General features: G+C 33.4%; 3 protein-coding genes across 3 annotated transcripts; 2 read left to right on the top strand and 1 right to left on the bottom strand.

The window, feature by feature from the left end:
* Positions 1–2,374: 2,374 nt before the first annotated feature.
* LOC103852056 (RING-H2 finger protein ATL20) lies at positions 2,375–10,433 on the top strand. The gene is made up of 2 exons (XM_009128946.3): positions 2,375–3,798; positions 5,706–10,433. The coding sequence occupies exons 1-2, from the start codon at positions 3,096–3,098 to the stop codon at positions 6,149–6,151; spliced, it is 1,149 nt and encodes a 382-aa protein (XP_009127194.1). The 5' UTR covers positions 2,375–3,095; the 3' UTR covers positions 6,152–10,433.
* A 494-nt stretch (positions 10,434–10,927) lies between these two features.
* LOC103852054 (spermine synthase) lies at positions 10,928–13,774 on the top strand. The gene is made up of 11 exons (XM_009128944.3): positions 10,928–11,161; positions 11,517–11,735; positions 11,821–11,865; positions 12,010–12,086; positions 12,180–12,302; positions 12,547–12,651; positions 12,748–12,820; positions 12,913–12,984; positions 13,080–13,272; positions 13,341–13,470; positions 13,551–13,774. The coding sequence occupies exons 2-11, from the start codon at positions 11,555–11,557 to the stop codon at positions 13,617–13,619; spliced, it is 1,068 nt and encodes a 355-aa protein (XP_009127192.1). The 5' UTR covers positions 10,928–11,161; positions 11,517–11,554; the 3' UTR covers positions 13,620–13,774.
* On the bottom strand, positions 13,729–17,233 carry LOC103852055 (cyclic nucleotide-gated ion channel 1). Its single transcript, XM_009128945.3, has 7 exons — positions 16,411–17,233; positions 15,739–16,294; positions 15,442–15,654; positions 15,087–15,373; positions 14,890–15,001; positions 14,579–14,815; positions 13,729–14,501 (listed from the first exon to the last, which is right to left on the bottom strand). The coding sequence occupies exons 1-7, from the start codon at positions 16,437–16,439 to the stop codon at positions 13,800–13,802; spliced, it is 2,136 nt and encodes a 711-aa protein (XP_009127193.1). The 5' UTR covers positions 16,440–17,233; the 3' UTR covers positions 13,729–13,799.
* Positions 17,234–21,140: the final 3,907 nt, after the last annotated feature.

Genomic DNA, 21,140 nt, shown 5'->3' with positions numbered 1-21,140 from the left:
CCAAAAATACCATATATCAATAATCTATGCAATTTCTTGGTCTTTTCATACGTCAGGGGTCATGACTCATGTTTAACAATGTTATATTCAAAAGACCGCCATTGAAAACCGGCATTAGGGTCGTTTGTTTTGTTCGCTGGCGTTGTCCAAACCGATATTGTGAGTGCGAAACCTCATTTGTTTGCGTTTATATGAATTTATATTTGGCATACGTATATATATATGTTCATTTTATATAACGCATTTTAAATGAACTCATAGTCTTAGATATATCTGCTAACTGTAGAGTGAACGTGATAAAACTTTCCATTTAATATGCAAAAGCTGTTTATTTAAAAGACTATGGAAATGTTTTCATACATGTAAAAAATAGGTTGCGTCTACCTTAATTAGTCTTTTTGTTTTTGCGTCTACCCTAGTTATATGGCAATTGCAAAAGACTGCCCTAGATATATATATAGTACATATTTCCACATATCAAAAAATTTGTAGACTGGAGATCTTCCAAGATAATCCAAGATATTTACTTTGCATTGCCTTACTTCATCTATTCGCCACAGGAAAGTTGTAGAAACTCACTTTTCTCCGACGATAGATTCTCAAATGCATATATACAATGAAAAGTTAAAAACCGATACAAATTCTTTTAAGCATTTATATCTCAAAGTTGTCGTCAACCCATAAGTTCTTCAGAACAAGCTCAAAACATAGAACAAAATTTGGGGAAAGACAAATAGAGCATATTGTTCTTCCTCTTGATTCATTAGAAAGACTTACTGATGGAGAAGAGGTCTAATTTCATTATGGGATTCAATTCATTATCAATAATTCTATGATTGACTTTTCGTTAATTGTTGAAACTTTTTTAATGACTCAACTAATCTATACTATTAAAGCAGAATTCCTAATAGGATTCTACCCTTATTTTTTGAAGTTATTTACAATAGAATGCCACTGCCATTTTTAGATGTATTTTTAAATATTACAATTATATATTCGACCAATCATAGACAAGACGTTTTAAAATCCACGATTTTCAACTTGGGTAACAATTTAAGTATTAACTACACCATTAAATACTGTAGGGATATTTAAATTAAATATCGCTGTTCCTATTTTATAGTAACTTGAAACCATATATAGTAGTTATGATTTTGCTCATGAGATTAGTATCAATTATTAGTTTTATATTTTTAGCTATTTTAAAATATATTGTATCACCAATAATATAGGGACTTCCTAAACTAAATGATTCTATTCCTATAATATATTGACCATTATTTTAAGAAAATTGCACTGAAGTCTCTCTCTATATAAACACATTCATCGATAGAGGATTATAATCAAACCCACAAAACATATACAGTACTTACAAAAACATATAGAAGGGCAGTGTTAAAATCTTCGATATATTTTCTATCAGTGCTACACGGTTCTTTTAATGGAGGTGCTGACATAGAATCTCCGGAAGACGAATCAATTAAATATTTACCAGGAAGAGAGAATGGAAGTGCTACAATCATGATTCGTTCTCATTTACTGCAGGTAAATGACCCTTAACTATCTTCTAACTTTCATTTTTTTGTTTCTTGATCAACGATGAAAACCCTTAATTAATTTATATGTTTCATAGTAGTGGAGTTGAGGTTCCAAACCGCGAACCGAAGTATTTTAAGAAAAGAACAGTGAAGATGAGCATATTTTGGAATCACATCTCGGACTTCTTCAAGAAGATCGAAGCAACATTCACCGTCACTCCTACGGAAGACATGAGACCTAGCCGCAGTGCCATGAGAATGATTTTAGGACTTAAAGGCAAGTTTCAAAAATAAACTTATTTATAACTATATATAACTTTATATATATATATATATATCATTTTCACCAAATACACAAATCTAAAACTGTTAAAAATAATTTTATAATATAAATATGCTTATATCATATAGATAAAATAGTTAAGTTCAGAAAGTGAATTAGTTGAACTCTCCTCGAAGTGTTTTTTACAACAAAAAGTCTAAACCATTAAACTATAATTTTTAAAAATTTGTGACCCCAAAATAATGCATGAGAAGAATGACTTTTAGGCATGGCTTTGTGTAGCCGTTGAGAAGATTAGCTACCTATGACATAATAGAACTTAAAATTTTAGAATTTATAGAATTTGAAAATGACATAAATCCCGCCCTTTGAAAGGGCGGGTCAAAATCTAGTAACTATTTAAAAGTCCAATGTTGTAACATTATTTGCCAATTTGTTATGCGCTGCCGCCACTAGAAAGTCTTTAGAATTTTGGTCATAGTCACACACTCTTGCTTGTAAGGAAAAAGTTGACTTTTTAAAAAGAATTACTAAATTTATAGAAATTACAGTAACACTTGTCACTTGGGAAATCACTCAACTTTTCTTTAACACAATAAAATTAATTAAACAACTAAATCATGTTTTTTTTTTGCTAAATTGTAAATATCATTAATCAAAATGAAAGTTAGGTTACAAATTAAATCGCAACCAGATTCTGCTCGAAAGCTATTCTGAATCTTAGGGACCGCAAAAAGTTTAAAAAAACCCCTAAGACACAAAGAAATTAACAACTAAATCATGTTAAAATAATAATTCTATTTTACTTCGAACTCCATTTGAGATAGTGGAACGATGGAGTTGATTTTAGTCACCAAAGTGTTAATCTTATTTTTATTATTTTCCTTTTTTTTTTGCTAACTTATTATTTTCCTTCTTTAAAACCCAATTCTTTTTGTCTTGTCATTAATATACTTGAAATCGTTTTTACGACTCAACGGGATTGTTTGTTAATTAGGGTGCGCTGGTTTAGCTAGGACCAAAGAAATCCTAAGAATTCTACCAATAAGATCTTAGACATTCTATGCATATTACAGAGGTAATAAATAAACGAAATATACGGTAGAATACAACTAAAAACTAAATATAATTATAGTATTAAGAAGGTTACGTGGAAGAAAATAGAAAATGATCACGTAGCATTATGGGTCCATTCTCAATTACAAAAAGGATTTGGCTACTGCTTTAAACTCCAACAAACACCAAACCAACTCCTCCTTCAGACAAAAAAACAAATGGATTTTACAAAAACAATATCATTCTCTCTCTTGTTCCTCTCTCTCCTAACCCCCACGACGGTCACCGCCGCATGCACTAACGCCGTTTGTCGCCATGGTGATCCGATTATCCGTTTTCCTTTCCGCTTAAAGCCCCACCAGTTAAACTCTTGCGGTTACGACAAAGGGTTCGACCTAACGTGTGGTAGTGACGGCGTTAACCGAACAACCATAACACTGCCTTTTTCCGGTGACTTCACCGTCGAGATGATCGACTACGCAGCTCAAGAGATTTGGATCAACGACCCACATAACTGTCTTCCTAAGCGGATCTTGACGCTAAACCTCTCCGCGACGCCATTTGCCGGCGTTTACGCACGTCGGTTCACGTTCTTTAACTGTCCGACGTCGGAGTATCTCCGTTTCAGGCCGCTAAATCCGATAACGTGTTTGAGCGATAAAAACAGCACGGTGTTTGCGACTGCTTCGCCGAGAGTGGTGAACTACCTGTTGTCTCAATCGTGCCGGGAAATGAAAACCGTTGAGGTCCCGGTTCGTTGGCCGTTTTATGAGCAGGCCGTGTCGTATTCTGAGTTGAGTGATAACCTCTGGCTCACATGGAGGGTTCCGAGATGTGGTCGGTGTGAGATCAGAGGTGGTAAGTGTGGGATTAAGAGTAATTCTTCTCGTGAAACCATTTGCTCCGATGCTCATAAACCAGGTAAATTAATTTCTTTTTTAAAACCCTCATTTTAATTCTTGAAATACTAAAGTGAGTATTACTTGCTGTTTTCGGTCTCGATTTTTAAAGTTTAGGATATAATTTAATCCATATAAAGTCAAAAAATACAACTACTACGACGATTGGATTATATAAAAAGTGACGTAGACCATGACGAATTTTGGTGTTGAATGAGTCATGTGCTTGTGTGTATAGAATTGTGAATATAAACAAATTTGAAAGATTGACAAGTGTACAACCAAATACGTTATCCGTTCTAATTGTTTAAATCCGAAAACCACATCAGACGATTCAACATATGCATATACAAAAAAAAAACATATGCATATACATTTTCTACAAAGAAACCTAGTATAAAAAGATACGATAAAAGAAAAGTAAACGCGAAAACATTTGACGGCGGAAAAGAAAATCGCCGAAACTTGTATTAGGAACAAAGATAATATAACGAATAGTTACTTACCAAAATGACCAGCTTGTCTTAGTGAACGTGAAAGGCATATCAAAAGCGTTTTTGTTTCTCCTCAAAGTTTTAAGACTATTTAAACTTATAATAAACTTAAAAAATCTGTATACTATTTAAGATGGTATGGTGATTGTTATTTCTTTTCTTATAAATATAACAACAATAAAATATAATAACGAACTAGCATATAGAACATTAACTGCGAAGAATGAGAAGTTGGGAGAGTAAGAGCATCAGCATCAGTGAATTCCATGGGGAGTTCACACAGTTTTCGAAAAAAAAAATATTAAAATAAACAAAAGTAATGAACCTCTCTCTTGAGAGTTCACTGCACTGAACCCGGATCATTACTATAGCGCGGGCCCCACGATACGTGGCGGTCCGCGATTGATCCGATTAATAATTTTTTTTTTTAAAATAAAAATCAAACAGAAAAAAATAATAATAAAAAATACTTTGTGAACCCCTTCCGAAGGTGTTCACTAATGCTGATGGTCTAAGTGGTCACAAGGTCGTTGCCATAATAATGAGAGCTCCGATGCGTTTGACTTCTTACCACTTTATGGCCTACTTATTTTAGTCAACGCATTCAATTGTTAGTTGTTACCCATTTACTAAGAGTCTTCTCTACTACCAATTACATTTTGTTCTTTTATGATTTTTTTAATACACATGATAATTTTATTTTGATGAAAAATAATCAATCATAGTCGGTCCAATCCTTCCATAACACCAGTAAAGTTGCTGGTTTAAGCCATAATTAAGTATCAAATGAATGATTACTAATCACGAACTAAACCCCAAACCAAACAAAACAAAAACAATATGAAGTCATCCAAAAATATTTTTTGGTAACTGCTTCCCTAAACAATAATCCACATAGTTTTACTATCAGTTTAATATATAAAAAAATTCTTATTTGTTGTCTTGTTTGTATAAATAAGGTTAACGCATATGCATCTTTTGTCCAAGAATATATATGCATATGCTTAATTTTATTTTATGAAATAAATTACAGATATAACAAAAAAACTGAATTTCAAAAAAAAAATGTATAATCAGATCAGAATATTAGAAAATAGAAAATAGATAATGAGCCAGTATATAATAACTACTCCCTCCGTTCCTAAAAGATGTATGTTCTGGAAAAAAAATTTGTTTCAAAAATTTACATTTTTTTACCTTTTCAATATATGATTTTATGAAAAATTGTAAGTTTCAAAAAAATTGATGGTGTTTATTGAATTTCTATTGACTAAAAGTTATGAAAAATTGTTATTCACAAAAAACAATGCATATTTAGTGAGTTTTCTTAATATATATAAAAAGTCTAGAATATGCATCTTTTAAAAACAGAGGGAGTATAAACTATTTAATTATTTGTTTGATTTTTCTGATGATTGTTTTTTATAATTTTCAGCTATCCCGAGAAAAGCCCGTTACGCGATAGCCATCGGTGCCGGAATCCCAGGTACTTTGATCATCTTCGGCCTTTTCTGTTTCGTTTACAGCAAAATCAACTCATGCATCAAAAGACGTCGTCTCGTTCCACACTCAGAGATCAACAGCACGCAAGCCCATTCTTTACAATCCAGTATCATGATAACGGGCCTAGATGCGCCGACGATAGAGTCATACCCCAAAATAGTATTGGGAGAGAGCAAAAGGCTTCCCAAAATAGACGATGCCACATGTTCCATTTGTCTATCAGAGTACGAGCCAAAGGAAATACTTAAGACAATACCACCATGCCAACATTGTTTTCATGCAGATTGTATTGATGAGTGGCTGAAACTAAATGGGACTTGCCCGGTGTGTTGGAACTCTCTAGAGCAGATTTTGTCATCTGAGAACAATAATCCTTAGCTAGTCATTCTTTTGTTTTCTTAACAATATGACATCTGGAGTTAGTTTAATACTTCTACTGTTCTACATATTAAATTCTACAGCCTTTTTTGGCTTCTCCGAATATTTTGAAATCATGTTGTGTTAAATTCAGTACTGTATAACAGAAAAAAATTGGTGCGGGATTTTTACATCCATGTTCAACTCTAAAAAAAATAGCCAGACTCGTATTTTATACCTTTATTAAATTTCATTAAACTTTTTAGTGCCTAATTTTTGGTTACCCTATTTAATATTCAAACTAATTATTTTTCTCCATTAAATACACTTACTAATTTTTGTTTTGTCAGTAACTTAATAAACGCCGGTCCGCCTTTGCAAATAAACTGGTAGCTTTGCATCCATAAGAACAACAAACGCTGGTCCGCCTTTGAATTATGCGTTCGTGGTATATGAATGAGCTCTAAGCCATTGAAAATACACTTACTAATTTAAATATTAAAAAGCTTAATTTTTAAAAATTTATCCAGAATTTAGTTACTTTATTCTTAAATCTTAAAATAAAATTTGAAATTATTAAGATTTTGGTTTGAATTTTAGAGTTAAAATTTTATTTGAAACTTATAAATATCTTGGTTTAAAAGTGTATTAAATTGAGCAAATATTTAGCTTGGGTACTAAATTGGATAGCGAAAATTTTTTAGGCAATTAAAAAGTTTAATGAAGTTTAGTTGAGATATTTTATGGAATTTCTGTTTTATTTAAGCATAAGTAAAAAAAATCTGGTCATATGGGTATAATAAGGGTATTAGAGATAGAATTGAAAGTTACGAAGCCCACATAAAATTTTAAAGTCCAAAAGGCCCTATACCAAAATCATGCCCAAAACCAACTTAATTGCCGCAATGGCCAAAACTAAGTCGACAAACAAACACCACACATAAAAATCTTTAATCTTTTACTTCATCCTAGGCCTAGGCGTTCGGTTTTTCGGTTTGGTCCCAATTCGATTCTTTCGTTTTTCGGTTCCATAAATATAGGAACCGTTCTGATATCTATGAAATTTGGTTCGGTATGGTAGATTTTTTCCGTTTTCGGATCGGTTCGGGTAACAATTATAACAACTGCCTAGTATCAAATAAACTTTTGGTTTCAATATGGTAACAATTTGGTTCTGATTTTTTGGTTAATTTTGGATAATGCAGAGTAAAAATAGATTTTTGGGGTTTTCATATAAAAATCGGGTAATTCGGATAAATTTTAATATTTTGGATAAAAATTATTCGACTTATTCGGTTTTTAGAATCATTTGGATAATTTTAAATACTTCAGATGAAAAAATATTTGGGTATTTCAATTTTTCAGGTAGTTCCATGTATAAGTAATATATTTGGAATATTTGGTATTTTCAATACTATATATTATTAATACATTAGTTATATATATTGTATTTCAGATATTTGGGTACCCTTTTGGTTCTCGATTCGGTTTCGGTTCGGTTTCAGTTCCGGTTATAGAAATATAGGAACCGTTCAATTATTTTTGAACTTCGGATTGGTTTCGAGTTTGGTTTGGTTTGGTTCTGATTAGGTTTTCGGTTCTCGATTTTTATGTCCATGCCTATTTCATCCGTTTTACTTTAGTTGTCCTTGTAGAGTAAATTTTTCGTTTCAAAATAATTGTCGTTTTACAGTTTAAAGAAAAATTATTGACTTTATATTCTAATTTATTTTATATTTGTTGAAATGTGGTTATGTGTATTGGTAATGATGTTTTTATTTAATGAATATATAAAATTAAATATTTTTTTCATTTGTGTGTCAAAGTCTAAAATGACAATTAAAATGAAACGGGGCGAGTAAATCATTAGGGAAGGCTTTGTACAATTTTAGAAACACTTCCAAAAATTAATCGTACATAACATATGCTAAAAAATTAAAAGATTTCTTATACGAAAACAGCTGAGGTCTCTTCTGTGTCTTGTTCCTTTTACTAATAAAGCATTTCATGGTCTCTTCTGAGGACTGCAACAAAGGGACCAATATGGCGATAGTGGTATTTGTTTAATGACGTATACAGAAATGCTATCAGGTTTGTGCAATCAAACACAAGTTCTCGGCACATTTCTAGGCGTAAAGGTGGAACATAGTTGTTCCTAGGCCTGAAACGTAGTCGTTCCTAGGCCTGGAACAGAGTTAGAATTTTTTTGATGTTAGTTTTATATTTTGAATTCTACTTTTGAAGACTAGAATGATAATATAAGAAAAATAAAAAAAAATATTTTGAAGATACATACGACAAGGATAAAAATAAGAGATTTTGAATATAATGTTTTGTAGAAAGAAATTTTATATTTGAAGTTTTGTCGTTTGAATTTTAAAATTTATATTTGAAGAAGTTGCTACTTTTTAAAAACTATATTCAGTCTTTGGCAGTAATGATGCCCATCAGCCCATATATAGTTTTTTCTTATAAAAAGCTCAAAAGCAAAATCTTGTCAGTTGACAATGAAAAAGAAAAGCTGATTCTGTATGCTCTGGAGTATTACTGAATAGAAAAACGTACTATACACTGAATACTGATACACTAATGAGAAGGTTGCTGCATTAATAAACAGGGGCGAAGCCAGCCATATTTATTACTGGGTGCACATAAATTAAATAACTATATATAATGATATATATAAGTTAAAATAGGTGTATCGAACTCAGGTTCTTCAAAAGTTACGGGTGCATCTTGACCAATTAAGCCATTTTCCCTTATATTTCTAATGTAAAATATTCAAAACCTAAATAACAGTGGGTGCATGTGCAGTCCTACTCTATGGTGTAGCTTCGCCCCTGTTAATAAACATAATATTATTGTTGTCTCGTTATTATTCATCATTTGTAACATGGTCCGCAAATATATATGTTTTACACTGAATACTGATATATATATATATATCAAGAAAATATTGTATTTTTTTTTTAACTGCAAGAAAATATTGTATATAACTATATTTTACAAGTAGATATAAGTAACTGTATATAAATGTGTAGGCCTCCAAATTTACTGGGAAGGCACTGTGTGGAAGTTTGGTAAGGACCGAGTCGAAAGGAGGAGGAGATTGGGGAACTATGAAAACGTGTCAACGACCAAATTTTTTTTTTAAAGGAACAAAACTAAAAGACACCGACATCTTCTCATTCATTCTTCGTGGGACCTTGTTTCAGTTTTGTTTATGACTTTTTAGTTTTCTTATTTATTTACTTTAAAACATTTGTTGACATCGCATCCACTTAACGATACGTGTCTGTTTGTAGTTAGTGAACTTTTCTTCTACCAATTCCTATTTGCTAGAACATTTTCAAATTTTATCGATGTCCCCGAAGGGACAAATTTGTGCACAAAAAAAAGAGAGAACATTTTCAAATTTGCGAAGAAAATAACGCTAAATTTTTTTTTTTTTTTTAACTTACATAACGCTAAGGACATTTCCATCCCCACTCCATTTTTTTTTCTAAAATGGAGTAAAAGTAAATATGGAGTAAAGAATACTTTTACTCCATTTTGGAAGAAAAAAATGGAGTTTTACATTGGAGATGCTCTAAGATTTTGGAATTGAAAAAGGGCAACATAACCACTAATCACCTAAATTATTTAAAGACTAAAAATGCAAAAAGTAAAGTCCCATTCTTATAATATGTAACTAGATGATAATCCGAGTTTAACCCTTTTCACTTCAAAAAAAAAAGAATTGGAGAAAAAAACAAATTTGGGAAAATAGGGAAAAAAAAGTGTTACTCTCACCAAACCTAAAAAATAATGAGTATGTATTTTTTTCTATATTTAAACAGTAGCTATAATAACTAAAAGAATATATAATTCCACTTGATTGTAAATTTTATAGAGTAAATGAAAGAAATAACTGTTTCGCCTACTTTGTTACTCTATTAATGCTACACAATATTCTATTAATGCTATACAATCAAACCCTTAACTTCAGTCCACATTTTTAAGAAATATTGTCATAAATATCACATTTATAGTCCTACTTTTTATGTTTATACTAATCATTTTTAGATTCATTTTAATTGAAGGGTAAAAAAATATTTATACTCCTATGGTTAACTATCTAAACTTATGATTTAAAGTTGAGGAGTGGGGTATAGATTTTGGAATGTGAAATTTATGATTATAATAAATATATAAATAAATACTTAAAAAATAAAAAAAAAATAAAAAAAGTTTCAAACATAATTTTTGATTTTCAAAAAGAAAATTTGAAAAAAAGAATTTGAAAAAAAAGATATTATAAAAATTTCGAATTTGAAAAGTAAAATTTGAAAACATAAATTTTTTATTTATTTATTTAAATAATTATTTGTTATATATGTAAAGTAAACAATGATATAAGAGTCTTTTGATACTTAATGAAAAATTATTTTTGAAAATGTCTTTTTTGTAGTGATAAAAATGAATAATGGTACCATGAAGCGTAAATATGAAAGTCTTCCTTTTTTAACTAATAGCATTTAGGTTAATTTTTTACTCTTGTTTTCACTATTTTATTTTTTACTATTTTTCACTTATTATTTATACTCCGGTTTACTCTAATGAAATCAATCAGAAACTTCATGTTTATTAACAAACTTAAAATTATAGTTCTGTGTTTCCAGTGTAGAAATACCAACAAATCAGACACAACATGATTAGTCTCTTGAATTTTGGACTGTGTCACATCACCTTTATTAAGATCAAACATGGTAGTATGGTACATGTTGAAAATACGTTATATTAAATAATATTTTATATAAGAAACTGAAATATCAAAGAAAAAAAAGAAGCAAAATTGTTTTAAAAAGTAAAGTCTGGCGTGGGGGTTCTTCTAGAGAACACAAATACGCAGAGAAAGGACCTGAGAGAAGTGAGAAGAAACGCAAGATTAAAAGAGAGAGAACGAGACTTCTCTCGCTGTTTCCTCTTCTCATATCACCTTCCAGCTTCCGATTCCTCTCTCTTTCTCTCTTCTCTGCCGTTTACCACAAGGTATCATTCTCTCTCTCTCTCGTCAATCTGGTTTATTCGCATTTTCTTGGTTGATCTTGAATGATCTCGGAGGTTTTGATTGTTCCGATGAGAATGAAACTTGCTCACTGGGTCCTGATACGTCGATGCTGCCTGAAAAGTTCTGTTTTTTGAGACGATTCTTGGTTTCTCGAGAAAAGGGACATCTTATTTCGAAATCTTCTTATATTTGGTTAGATGAGTTTCCTAAAGTGATATACTTCTATATTCGGACCAACCCTTGTCAGTAAAGTGATCAACTTTCCAGTTTGTAATATTCGTTAATTAATGCTAAATCTATCTCTCCTCTTCTTTAAATCTTTGTGTGTGTGTGCAGTATACAGAGGCTGGAGCTGGGGAAGAAAAGGATTGTCTATGGAGGGAGACGGCGCAAAAGGTTTGGCATGCCAGAAGACTATGGATGGGAAGGCGAGTAACGGGAATAAGGCTGTTCCTTCTTGTTGCCTCAAGGCTATGTCTTGCTTACCTGAGGAAGATGCTAAGTGCCACTCCACTGTTGTTTCTGGATGGTTCTCCGAGCCTCACTCTCGCTCTGGTACTGTTTTTCTTTCTTATCAAGCTTCTCTATTTTCTCAGAACAGATGTCTTATTTTTGTTTTTCTGTTCTTAATTGGATGCAGGGAAAAAAGGCGAAGCTGTCTATTTCAACAACCCTATGTGGCCAGGTAGGGCACTTGTTGATAGGCTTATTTTTATTACTTTTCAGTATCTTAGTACTACCTTTCTGAGTTTATATGCTAAGCTTATGTATTAAGGGTCGCTTGTACATGTGACTTATGAAGCTATGCTGTTTTGATGTTTGGTTGCAGGTGAAGCACACTCACTGAAAGTTGAGAAAGTTCTGTTCAAGGACAAGTCAGACTATCAGGAAGTCCTTGTGTTTGAGGTTAGAAATATAGCTTATTTCGTTAGACTTGTGTGTATTGGAATGTTTATGCTTTAGGAGGATGGCCTCATTTGTTTGTTCTTGGTTTTGCAGTCAGCTACCTACGGGAAAGTGCTTGTTCTAGATGGTATTGTACAGCTGACTGAAAAAGATGAATTTGCTTATCAGGAGATGATTGCCCATCTTCCTCTTTGCTCTACACCTTCACCTAAAAATGTAATTTCTCTCTAGTCTCTCTGGTTGCCTATAGCCCGTGCAAGTGATCAAAGTAACATTATGTACTGTTTCTGATGATTGCTCCCTTTTTTGGCGAATCTGATGATACACAATGCGCTTGCCTGTTTTTAAGTACTAATCTCATGAGATGGATCTTTTTGCCAATGTTGATCATTCAAGGACATTGAAACATTGATTCATCTCAACTTTGATGGCTAATTTGGCTGTATAAATATAATTGCAGGTTCTGGTTGTTGGTGGCGGTGATGGTGGTGTTCTCAGGGAGATATCTCGCCATAGCTCTGTTGAGGTTATTGACATTTGTGAGATAGACAAGATGGTTATTGATGTAAGTATAATGGTATTTCTATCCTATCATAAATATGAACACTTTTAGGTTTGTGCTCTATATCTCAGAAAACATGTGATTGCTTTAATCTTGTAGGTGTCTAAGAAGTTCTTCCCCGAGTTAGCGGTTGGATTTGAAGATCCTCGTGTTCAACTTCACATTGGTGATGGTAATTAAAGCATTCTTCAACTCATTCCCAGTTTCCAAATCTATCTGAAATTTTCCTTGTGTTGATAATTGGATATCACTTTCTTGTGGCAGCTGTTGAGTTCCTTCGTAAGTCCCCTGCAGGGAAGTATGATGCCATTATTGTCGATTCTTCAGATCCTGTTGGTATGATCCTGTTGAGTTTTACCTAAGCTTCCGAATAAGAACTTGTTGCTGATACAAAACTCTCACACTTTTTCGCTCTATATAATTGATCATAGGTCCTGCTCTGGCGCTTGTTGAGAAGCCTTTCTTTGAAACTCTAGCTAGAGCTTTGAAGCCTGGAGGAGTTCTTTGCAACATGGCTGAAAGTATGTGGCTCCACACTCATCTCATTGAAGACATGATCTCCATTTGCCGCCAGACATTCAAAAACGTTCAGTACGCGTGGAGCAGCGTCCCAACTTATCCAAGGTAAACTTTAACTCTACTTTTCTTCTTTCCTAGTCTCGTCTTACTCATGAAGTGATCCTTTATTGTAGCGGCGTGATTGGTTTTGTCTTGTGCTCTACCGAAGGACCTGATGTTGATTTCAAGAATCCTATCAACCCTATTGAGAAGCTAGACGGTGCCATGACCTACAAACGAGAAATGAAGTTTTATAACTCTGATGTAAGTTCTTTAACACAACTTTGACTTCTGTAGATTCTCACTTGAACAAGATCTTAATTTGTCTTCCTTTTCCAAAACAGATGCACAGAGCAGCTTTCGCATTGCCCACATTCCTGCGGAGAGAAGTGGCTTCACTTCTTGCTTCTTGACTTCTGTTTTGACTTTTAACGGCTTTCATATAAAAACTCTAAAAAGAGGAATGAATAATGAGTGTCATAGGAGGCTTTGTATCTCTCTTACTTACTAAGAGCTCACTCCTTTACATTAAAAAACTTCTATTTTTATATATTATCTTTCATGAATCGTTTTGGGTGTTTTCATAAGTCAAATCATATACAGTAATCATCACTATTGAAATCTGGTTCTGCTGGTTTCTGAAGCAGCATTCGTTCCGGCATCCTCGGCTTCCTTACCGACCCGCTCCTACGTATAGTCCTTAAGATATTAGCAGCAAACCGTGACGCGTACATGGTGGCGCCGAGGCTCGGGGAGCTTCCACAAGCTTCCTTGGCCAAGGCGTCCTGCAACCGATTCTCTTCTTCTTTGAGAGACTCTTCCATCTTCTTCTTCACGTGTCTTCTCCACGCGGCTTGTATGAAACAAGCCGCCCATGTCCTCCACTGCTGGGAGTAGAATCTGAAAGTATGTCTCAGCTGTTTGCTGTGGAGACGTCTGAACTGAGAAGCAACGAACTTGAGGTCGTCAGCTTTAAGCGCGAAAGCTTCCACTTCAACGAGAGCTCGGACGGTTCTCGTTGAGATTGGGAGGTTAGAGGATGTGTGTGGGTCTAAGGCCCATGTTAGAAGCTCCTCGCCGCAGAAGTCGCCGGCTCCGAGGTGCTCTGAGTTGAAGAAGCCTGTTCTTCCACCGTTTGTTGTCATTGTCAGTAGCTTCCCACGCATTATGAAGAGCATTTCGTCTACGGGGTCTCCTTCTCTTACGATGTAGCTTTCCTCTGTGTACAGCACTGGTTGCAAACGGTCACAGAGAGCATCGAGAAGCTGCTCGTCCATTTTCTCAAACATTGGGACCTAAAAAAACAATAAAGACATGAATTGACACTGAGAAAAAAGAGAGGAGATGAGTTGTGTTTTGTTGTGTGTTTTACCCTCATGAGAAGGGCGAGACAGAGATGGCGTTTGATGTCGCGTCTAAGGTCTTTAGGGAGATTACTGAGAAGATTCTCTTCGTCAACGCCTCTAGTCTCTTGCCACTTGTACTGCTCGTATCTTCTGATTCTTTTTCGCAGACTCTCAGGGAGCAAACGGTGAGCCATCCACTGCTCTGCGTCTCTTCTCTTGACTCTCATCTCCTCCAACCTTGTGGTTGTTGATTGCAGATACGTCTGCACGTTTTAGTTTACAAAAAAAATAAGATAATGATATTGCAAAACAATAAGATGAAAGGGATACTACTAACCTGCATGTTACCAATCAAGAAGGAGAACAGAACCAGCCCTGAGATAGAAATGAAGACAGCAAAACAGATCTCCCAAATGTATGTACTTGTTTTAAGGTTTTGGCCTAGCGAACTGGATCAAGAAACACACACAAACAAAGATTCAAGAACTTGTTGCTGTCTTCTCTGTGCATGATTTTAAGAAACAGGATCATTACCTGAGGTTTTGAAGACCCCACCAGAAGCAGTAAAAGAACTTCTGAGGGAAGTCTTGAGATTCCACTACACCGGACTGAAGAGCGTTCAGGAATATCCCAAAGTCGAAAAGCGTTGCGTTTGGCGTCTGAACCGGACAAGACGCGTTGAGGAAAGCGTTGCCTCCTGCAGCTTTATGGTCACAATACAGCGAAGTGATATCGCAGATGTTCCTGTTTCTGTTGCACGCTTGTTTCCAACACACGGTTTCGCGCTCGATAGAGAACAAGTACCAAAATGCACCAAACACCTGCAACAAAAACTTACATGTTTATGCTCTGATCCTGAACAACGGGTTAGAAACGAAGTAGGACTCACATGACTAGCAAGCATGTAGAGGAAGAGATTGAAAGCAGCTCCCGCCCAAGCTGTCTCGGTTAGTATCCCTGAGGTTCTCGTCACTTCCTTATAGAGCGGATAGATTCTTATAAACCTCGGTATGTATTGGAAGAAAACAATGAACTTCAACAGATTCTTCGTGTTCAAAGACCTTGAGCCTCTCATATGCGGAATGATAATCAAAATCACCACCTGAGGGAAACAAACGATCATTAGTGGCTTGGAGATACAAGTAGAAAGAACCAAATCAATCTCAATCTCAATCTCAATTCTCACCTGTGGAAGAGGAAGAACAGCGAGAATGTCAATAATGAAATGAGAAGACAAGTAACGTATAGCGATCTGCCTCGTGTCCTCAACAAGAACACCTCTCCCGAAGACACGAGAAGAAGGAGCGATGAAGCCAGTACGGAACTGAAAAATGATGTGAATCACGTAGAAGATATCAGTGAAAGAGCGCAAGACGCTAGCGGTTATCTCCATCTTGTTATCAAGACCGAGACACTTCTTGGCGTCGTCGACCACGGGGACGTAGAAGAACAAAGGGTCGAGAGAAACGGCGATGATGCAAGCTAAAACGAAGATCTTGTTCCATCTCTGAAGGAAAGGTCCCTGCGGGTCGAGGATCTTGTGAGATGAATCGATCCCTTTGGAGACGGCTTCTTTGAAAGAGTAGGACTTGTATGTTCTCCTGAACGTTTTGATCCTCGCCGAGCTTCTGTGGAACTTGTCGGAGATTGAGGTTATCGTTCTCCGGAAGATTCCGTTTGGCGGCTCGTTTCTCCCGGAGTATTCGACGTCGGAGGTCTTGTCGGACTTCCAGTCTTGAAACCTGATCCCAACAAGTGAAGAAACAAATCGATTTTTTTTTTAAGGTTTCGAGAATTAGAAATTTCGAGGAGACAAGATGTGAAGAAGTGAAGTGGGGTTTGGTTTGGGAACACTTACCTCACAAACTTCTCTTGTCGGAAATTCATTTGTCGGAGAATAAATACTTCAAATCGTAGAGATTTCACCTTACAACATCGAGTACCTTCTTCTTCTTTGTCAAATTTCAAAACTTTTTTTGAGTAAATTTCGAAGTAGAAATCAGACAGAACACAGACAAGTGTTTTGTTTCCGAGAATCAAGTAGATTCGAGGACAACAAGAAGTACAAAAAAGGGAGAACAAAAATCACTGTTTGAACCCAACAACCAAAAAAAAAAGGTCGAATCTTTGTTTTGTTTTTCCTCGGAAAGAGCGAGAAAGACAAAGATTGAAGAAGAGAAAAAACGAACCAAGAAACAAAAGGAGAGAGAGAGAAAGAGTAATGATAATGGAGATGGAAGAAGAAGAAGATATTGAATGATGAAAGCGAAGCCTTTATCGGAAGACAGAGAGGACGGGAGAGGAGTTTCCACGAAAGTCTGTGACTTTCCTGTATTTTAATAATTTTTCTTTCTTTTTTTTTTGTGTGCTAATTTCTAATATTTTTCACTGTTTTTGTGAGTTTTAAAAGTCATCCTAAAAAGACAGTTATGCTCTCTGCAACTCCTTTGATATTTTAAAGATTTGGAACCAAACATGCACAACTAAGTTACATGAGTGACTGTGAATTTTAGTAAGAAATCCAATTTTGAACTTAGTTTTAATTGATAACTGTATTTTGAATTGTGTAATAATTAAAATTATAGTAGAAGAATATGTTGAAAGATTATCTCTAGATTCTCTACACCAATATACAGTATGTTTTCTTTGCTAACTAATATGTCATATATTTATGTATATTTTCTAGTTAATGCGTTTTGTTTGCTTACATTTTCCTATTTTCCATATATATAAATGTATATGTTGTTTAGTTATGGTATCAAAAAAACTTACGAATGTAATCTCCCATATAAATTAGGATCTAATGAATATTTGTTATTCTAATATTCTTTGTAAGGTGGACATTCCTAAAGATTTTTGTTATGTTCCAGTTATTTGGAACTACTTTCTTGTATTACTTTGGTTTGGTTTGATTTTAAATTGTTTGATGTGGTTTAGGTTTAGTTTTACACAAAATATAATAAAAGTATAAATAATTAATATTATATGTAGTGTATAATTCTATATAATATAAATTAAAATATATTTAATGAATTTTGGTTGATCTGGTTCATCTTTTATTCGTTGATTCAGTATAAAGGTTTATATTATATTCGAAATACATTATAATTCGGCTTGGATTTCAAAATTTGTTTTAGATTCGATTTGATTTTTTACCCAGTTCTACAATAATAATAGAATATAAACAAATTTTTTAGATCTTTTTCTGTATGATCATCTACTATAGTCTATAGACATGTACCTTTTGAACAAAAGAAGCAGTTATGTCTGAGTAAAATTCAGCTCACCATAGGAGGTCTTCAATTAAGAAATTGGCTTGCTGAAAATCTGGTTAAAAAAGATTAGACTTCAACACATACGAACCTGAGAAAGACAGCCACAGACCCCGTTCAACATCGACATAATTAACATTGCAGTTCCATACATCTAGCAAACATGGATTTGGAATAAAACAGCATTGAGATGAAACTGACATTTACGAGCTTTACAAAATTTGTGTCTCTAATGGTTACTGTGGCATGAACATGTCACCGGTTACGATATGTAATTGTATTATAGAAGGTTTGAGTCGAAGAATACGCATGCATAGGCGTTGGATCACCCTCGGGAATTCCCCTGAGTTTTTGTTATGGGAGAACATAAGATGTATGTGTCTACACTGAGATGCAAAGACATGAATATTTCAGAGTTTTTTTTTGAAAAAATATATTTTAGAGTTTTTTTTGAGTCAAATCACACATAGGTTCAATATATTGCACATTAACCATATGTATATTAGTTTTTTATATTTGAAAATAGGTGCTAAAAATAGGTAAAAAGTCTGAAATAGGACTTTTACAGTAACAACAACATTCCTTCAAATAACCTCATAAAATGTGTCAAAGAAAACCTTATAAAATAGTTAGTAATCGGAAAATCAAAACATTAGTTCCAAAAAAAAAAAACATTTTGAATTTTTTTTCTGAAATTAACATTGTAATTTTCTTTTTCTCCTAAATTTCCATTTGTTATTTTTCTGGCAAAGTATTTCATTTTATTTAATCTGTAAATGCCAGGCTTTTCTTTGTTTATTGGCCATGAAAAAAAAACAAACAAAAGGATGATACAAGATATTGCCCGTGAGTATGTGTCGAACCCACGTGATCTCCTCCTCTTTTTCTTCTCCTTTTACAACATTTCGTGCTCCACAATTTCAGACCGTTATGTGTTAAAATTAAATTTGTTTGACCACATCCAAAACTAAACACAGGAAAAAAAGTTTAAGACAGCTAATTGATAGTATTTTAATTAAGTGCTAACAGAGACCGTTGAATGTGTCGTGTCCCTTCTCGTACGGTTGTCTTATAATTCCCATTTCTCAGCCGTTGGATCCAGAGAGCAGCTCAATGTTTTCTTTGTCATAGTTTATCAAATTATACAACAACGCATTTCATAATTCAAAATTCTGAAAACGAGGTCAACTCTTTTCTTAATTGATTATAAATTTATATTCCCTCCGTTTTTTAATATAAGTCGTTTTAGAGAAACCTTTTTGTTTCAAATTATATGTCGTTTTCGGTTTTCTATATAACATTTATTAATAATTAATGTTGTCTGACCAATGATAATATATCTTCTATTTTTCTATTGGTTGAATTGTGGTTAAGTAAATAATTAATAATGTTTTTGTTTCGAAAATATAAGAAATTAATGATTTTCTTAATCTATGTGCATATCTTTAAAACGACTTATATTAAAAAAACGGAGGGAATATATACTAGTTGAGTATTATCATCGAGTTCAAAATTAGTAAGACCTTTGAATATAGACGATGAGTCAAGCTAAAAATCAGGTCAACTGTTATAGCATGCGCTATCTGTTTCATACTGTATTAACTATCATTTTAATATTTTTTCTTGTTACATAAAATGTGTAGTTCTATAATTTCAATTCAATTTATACTTACTTTTACTTCATATTAATTGTAAAATGCATTGATTTTATAAATAAATGTATTTATCTAAATTGATATTGGTTAAATAGATAACATTAATGAGAACATAAATACATTTAATCAACTTCTAAATATGTGTGAAAAATGTATAAATGGCATTTTTTATGAAATAAAGTAAGTATGTAATTTTATTACAATAAAAATACAGTTGCGTTAAAGGATATTTTGCTCCTGAATTGAGTATGTGGCTTAATTCTTACCTTTAACCATTTACTAGAAATATGTTTTAAGTGAAAAAAACATATTTCTAAAACATATTTCTTATATTTAACCATTTACTAGAAATATGTTTAAACTAAAAACATATTTACCTTTAACCATTTACCTTTAAAAAAAATTGTAAGTAAATTTTGACCATAATTTTTTTGACCGTAACTAATTAAAGAAAAAACCGGAAATCCTTTTGAAAATAATCTCTTAACATCTATTCATTATTATTATTTTTAAATTTAAATATTATATTAATATATAAAAACAACCCAAACCGGGAATCCATAAATGATACATTTTAGAATAAGATAAAGCAATTGTTTCTAACCCCACTAGATCCCCTTACACAAACCTAACCGGTGTGGTTCGCTAAAGAAGCTAGAGTATATGCGGGATCATTTTCCGTTCTCAACCGAAGTAGGCATAGCTCGAGGAAGTTGAATTGATGTAGAATTACCCACATACCATACTTTCCCAAGCCTAAAAGTATGTACAATCATCTTAGCTTACCTTCCTACCGGAGTAGCTGGATCCTAATGACCATGGTCGGATAAAAAATTCAGGGACCATAACATTTATCAATAATTTTAGTAATTTTTTTTAGTGATTTGGAGGACTATGTCCGTTGTCCAAAAAAACAGGAGGACTATGTTCATATATATAACTAGCAAAAAATTTAAGGGTCAAAACCAATGTTTCACTACGCTTGGTCCAAATCTGGCCCTGCTGATAACTTATCATCAAATCATGGAATCAACTTGTTCTCTGAAGCGCCAGTCAACCAACAGATGGGAGGAGAGTCAAGGACTACCATAAATCAATACCTGCAACATCCGACAAAAACAATTCATTCTCGGATTGAAAAACGGTTTGGAAAAGAAGAACCATCAAGCACTCGAACGTTACTCATTACTGCGTTTATACACACAACAATTAACTTAATGTGCATGCTACCACAATCGAATGATACATTGATACAACACTTTAAGATCGAATCCACACAGATATAGCGATCTATAACACTAAAATACACAAACTTCCTCAATCTACAAAAATAAGAAGATTGTTGATTGGTACCAAGTTAAGATCCAAGAAATGTAAGCAAACTTTGAAGAAGAGTACATGGGAATTTATGGGTGACGAGTATCTCAATAATTGATCATAAAATAACATTAAAAATAAAATAAAATTAAAAACACACACACTTACAAAAAGATTTGTGTTACGTTTTGATATTTTTGTTTATAAATAAAATATTTTTTTTGTATTTCCCAAACCACAATAGAAATATCATATGCTTATTATTTTTTCGGAAATAATTTTAAAATATTATAAATCTTTACTTAATTTTGTGTTAATCCAAGATTTAATAGTTCTTGTCCCTA

Source organism: Brassica rapa, chromosome A02 (genome assembly GCF_000309985.2).
Source record: "Brassica rapa cultivar Chiifu-401-42 chromosome A02, CAAS_Brap_v3.01, whole genome shotgun sequence".
In the NCBI taxonomy this organism is placed as follows: Eukaryota; Viridiplantae; Streptophyta; class Magnoliopsida; order Brassicales; family Brassicaceae; genus Brassica; species Brassica rapa.
The sequence above is the reverse complement of the archived record's forward strand: the minus strand, read 5'-3'. Positions and strand labels throughout refer to the sequence as shown.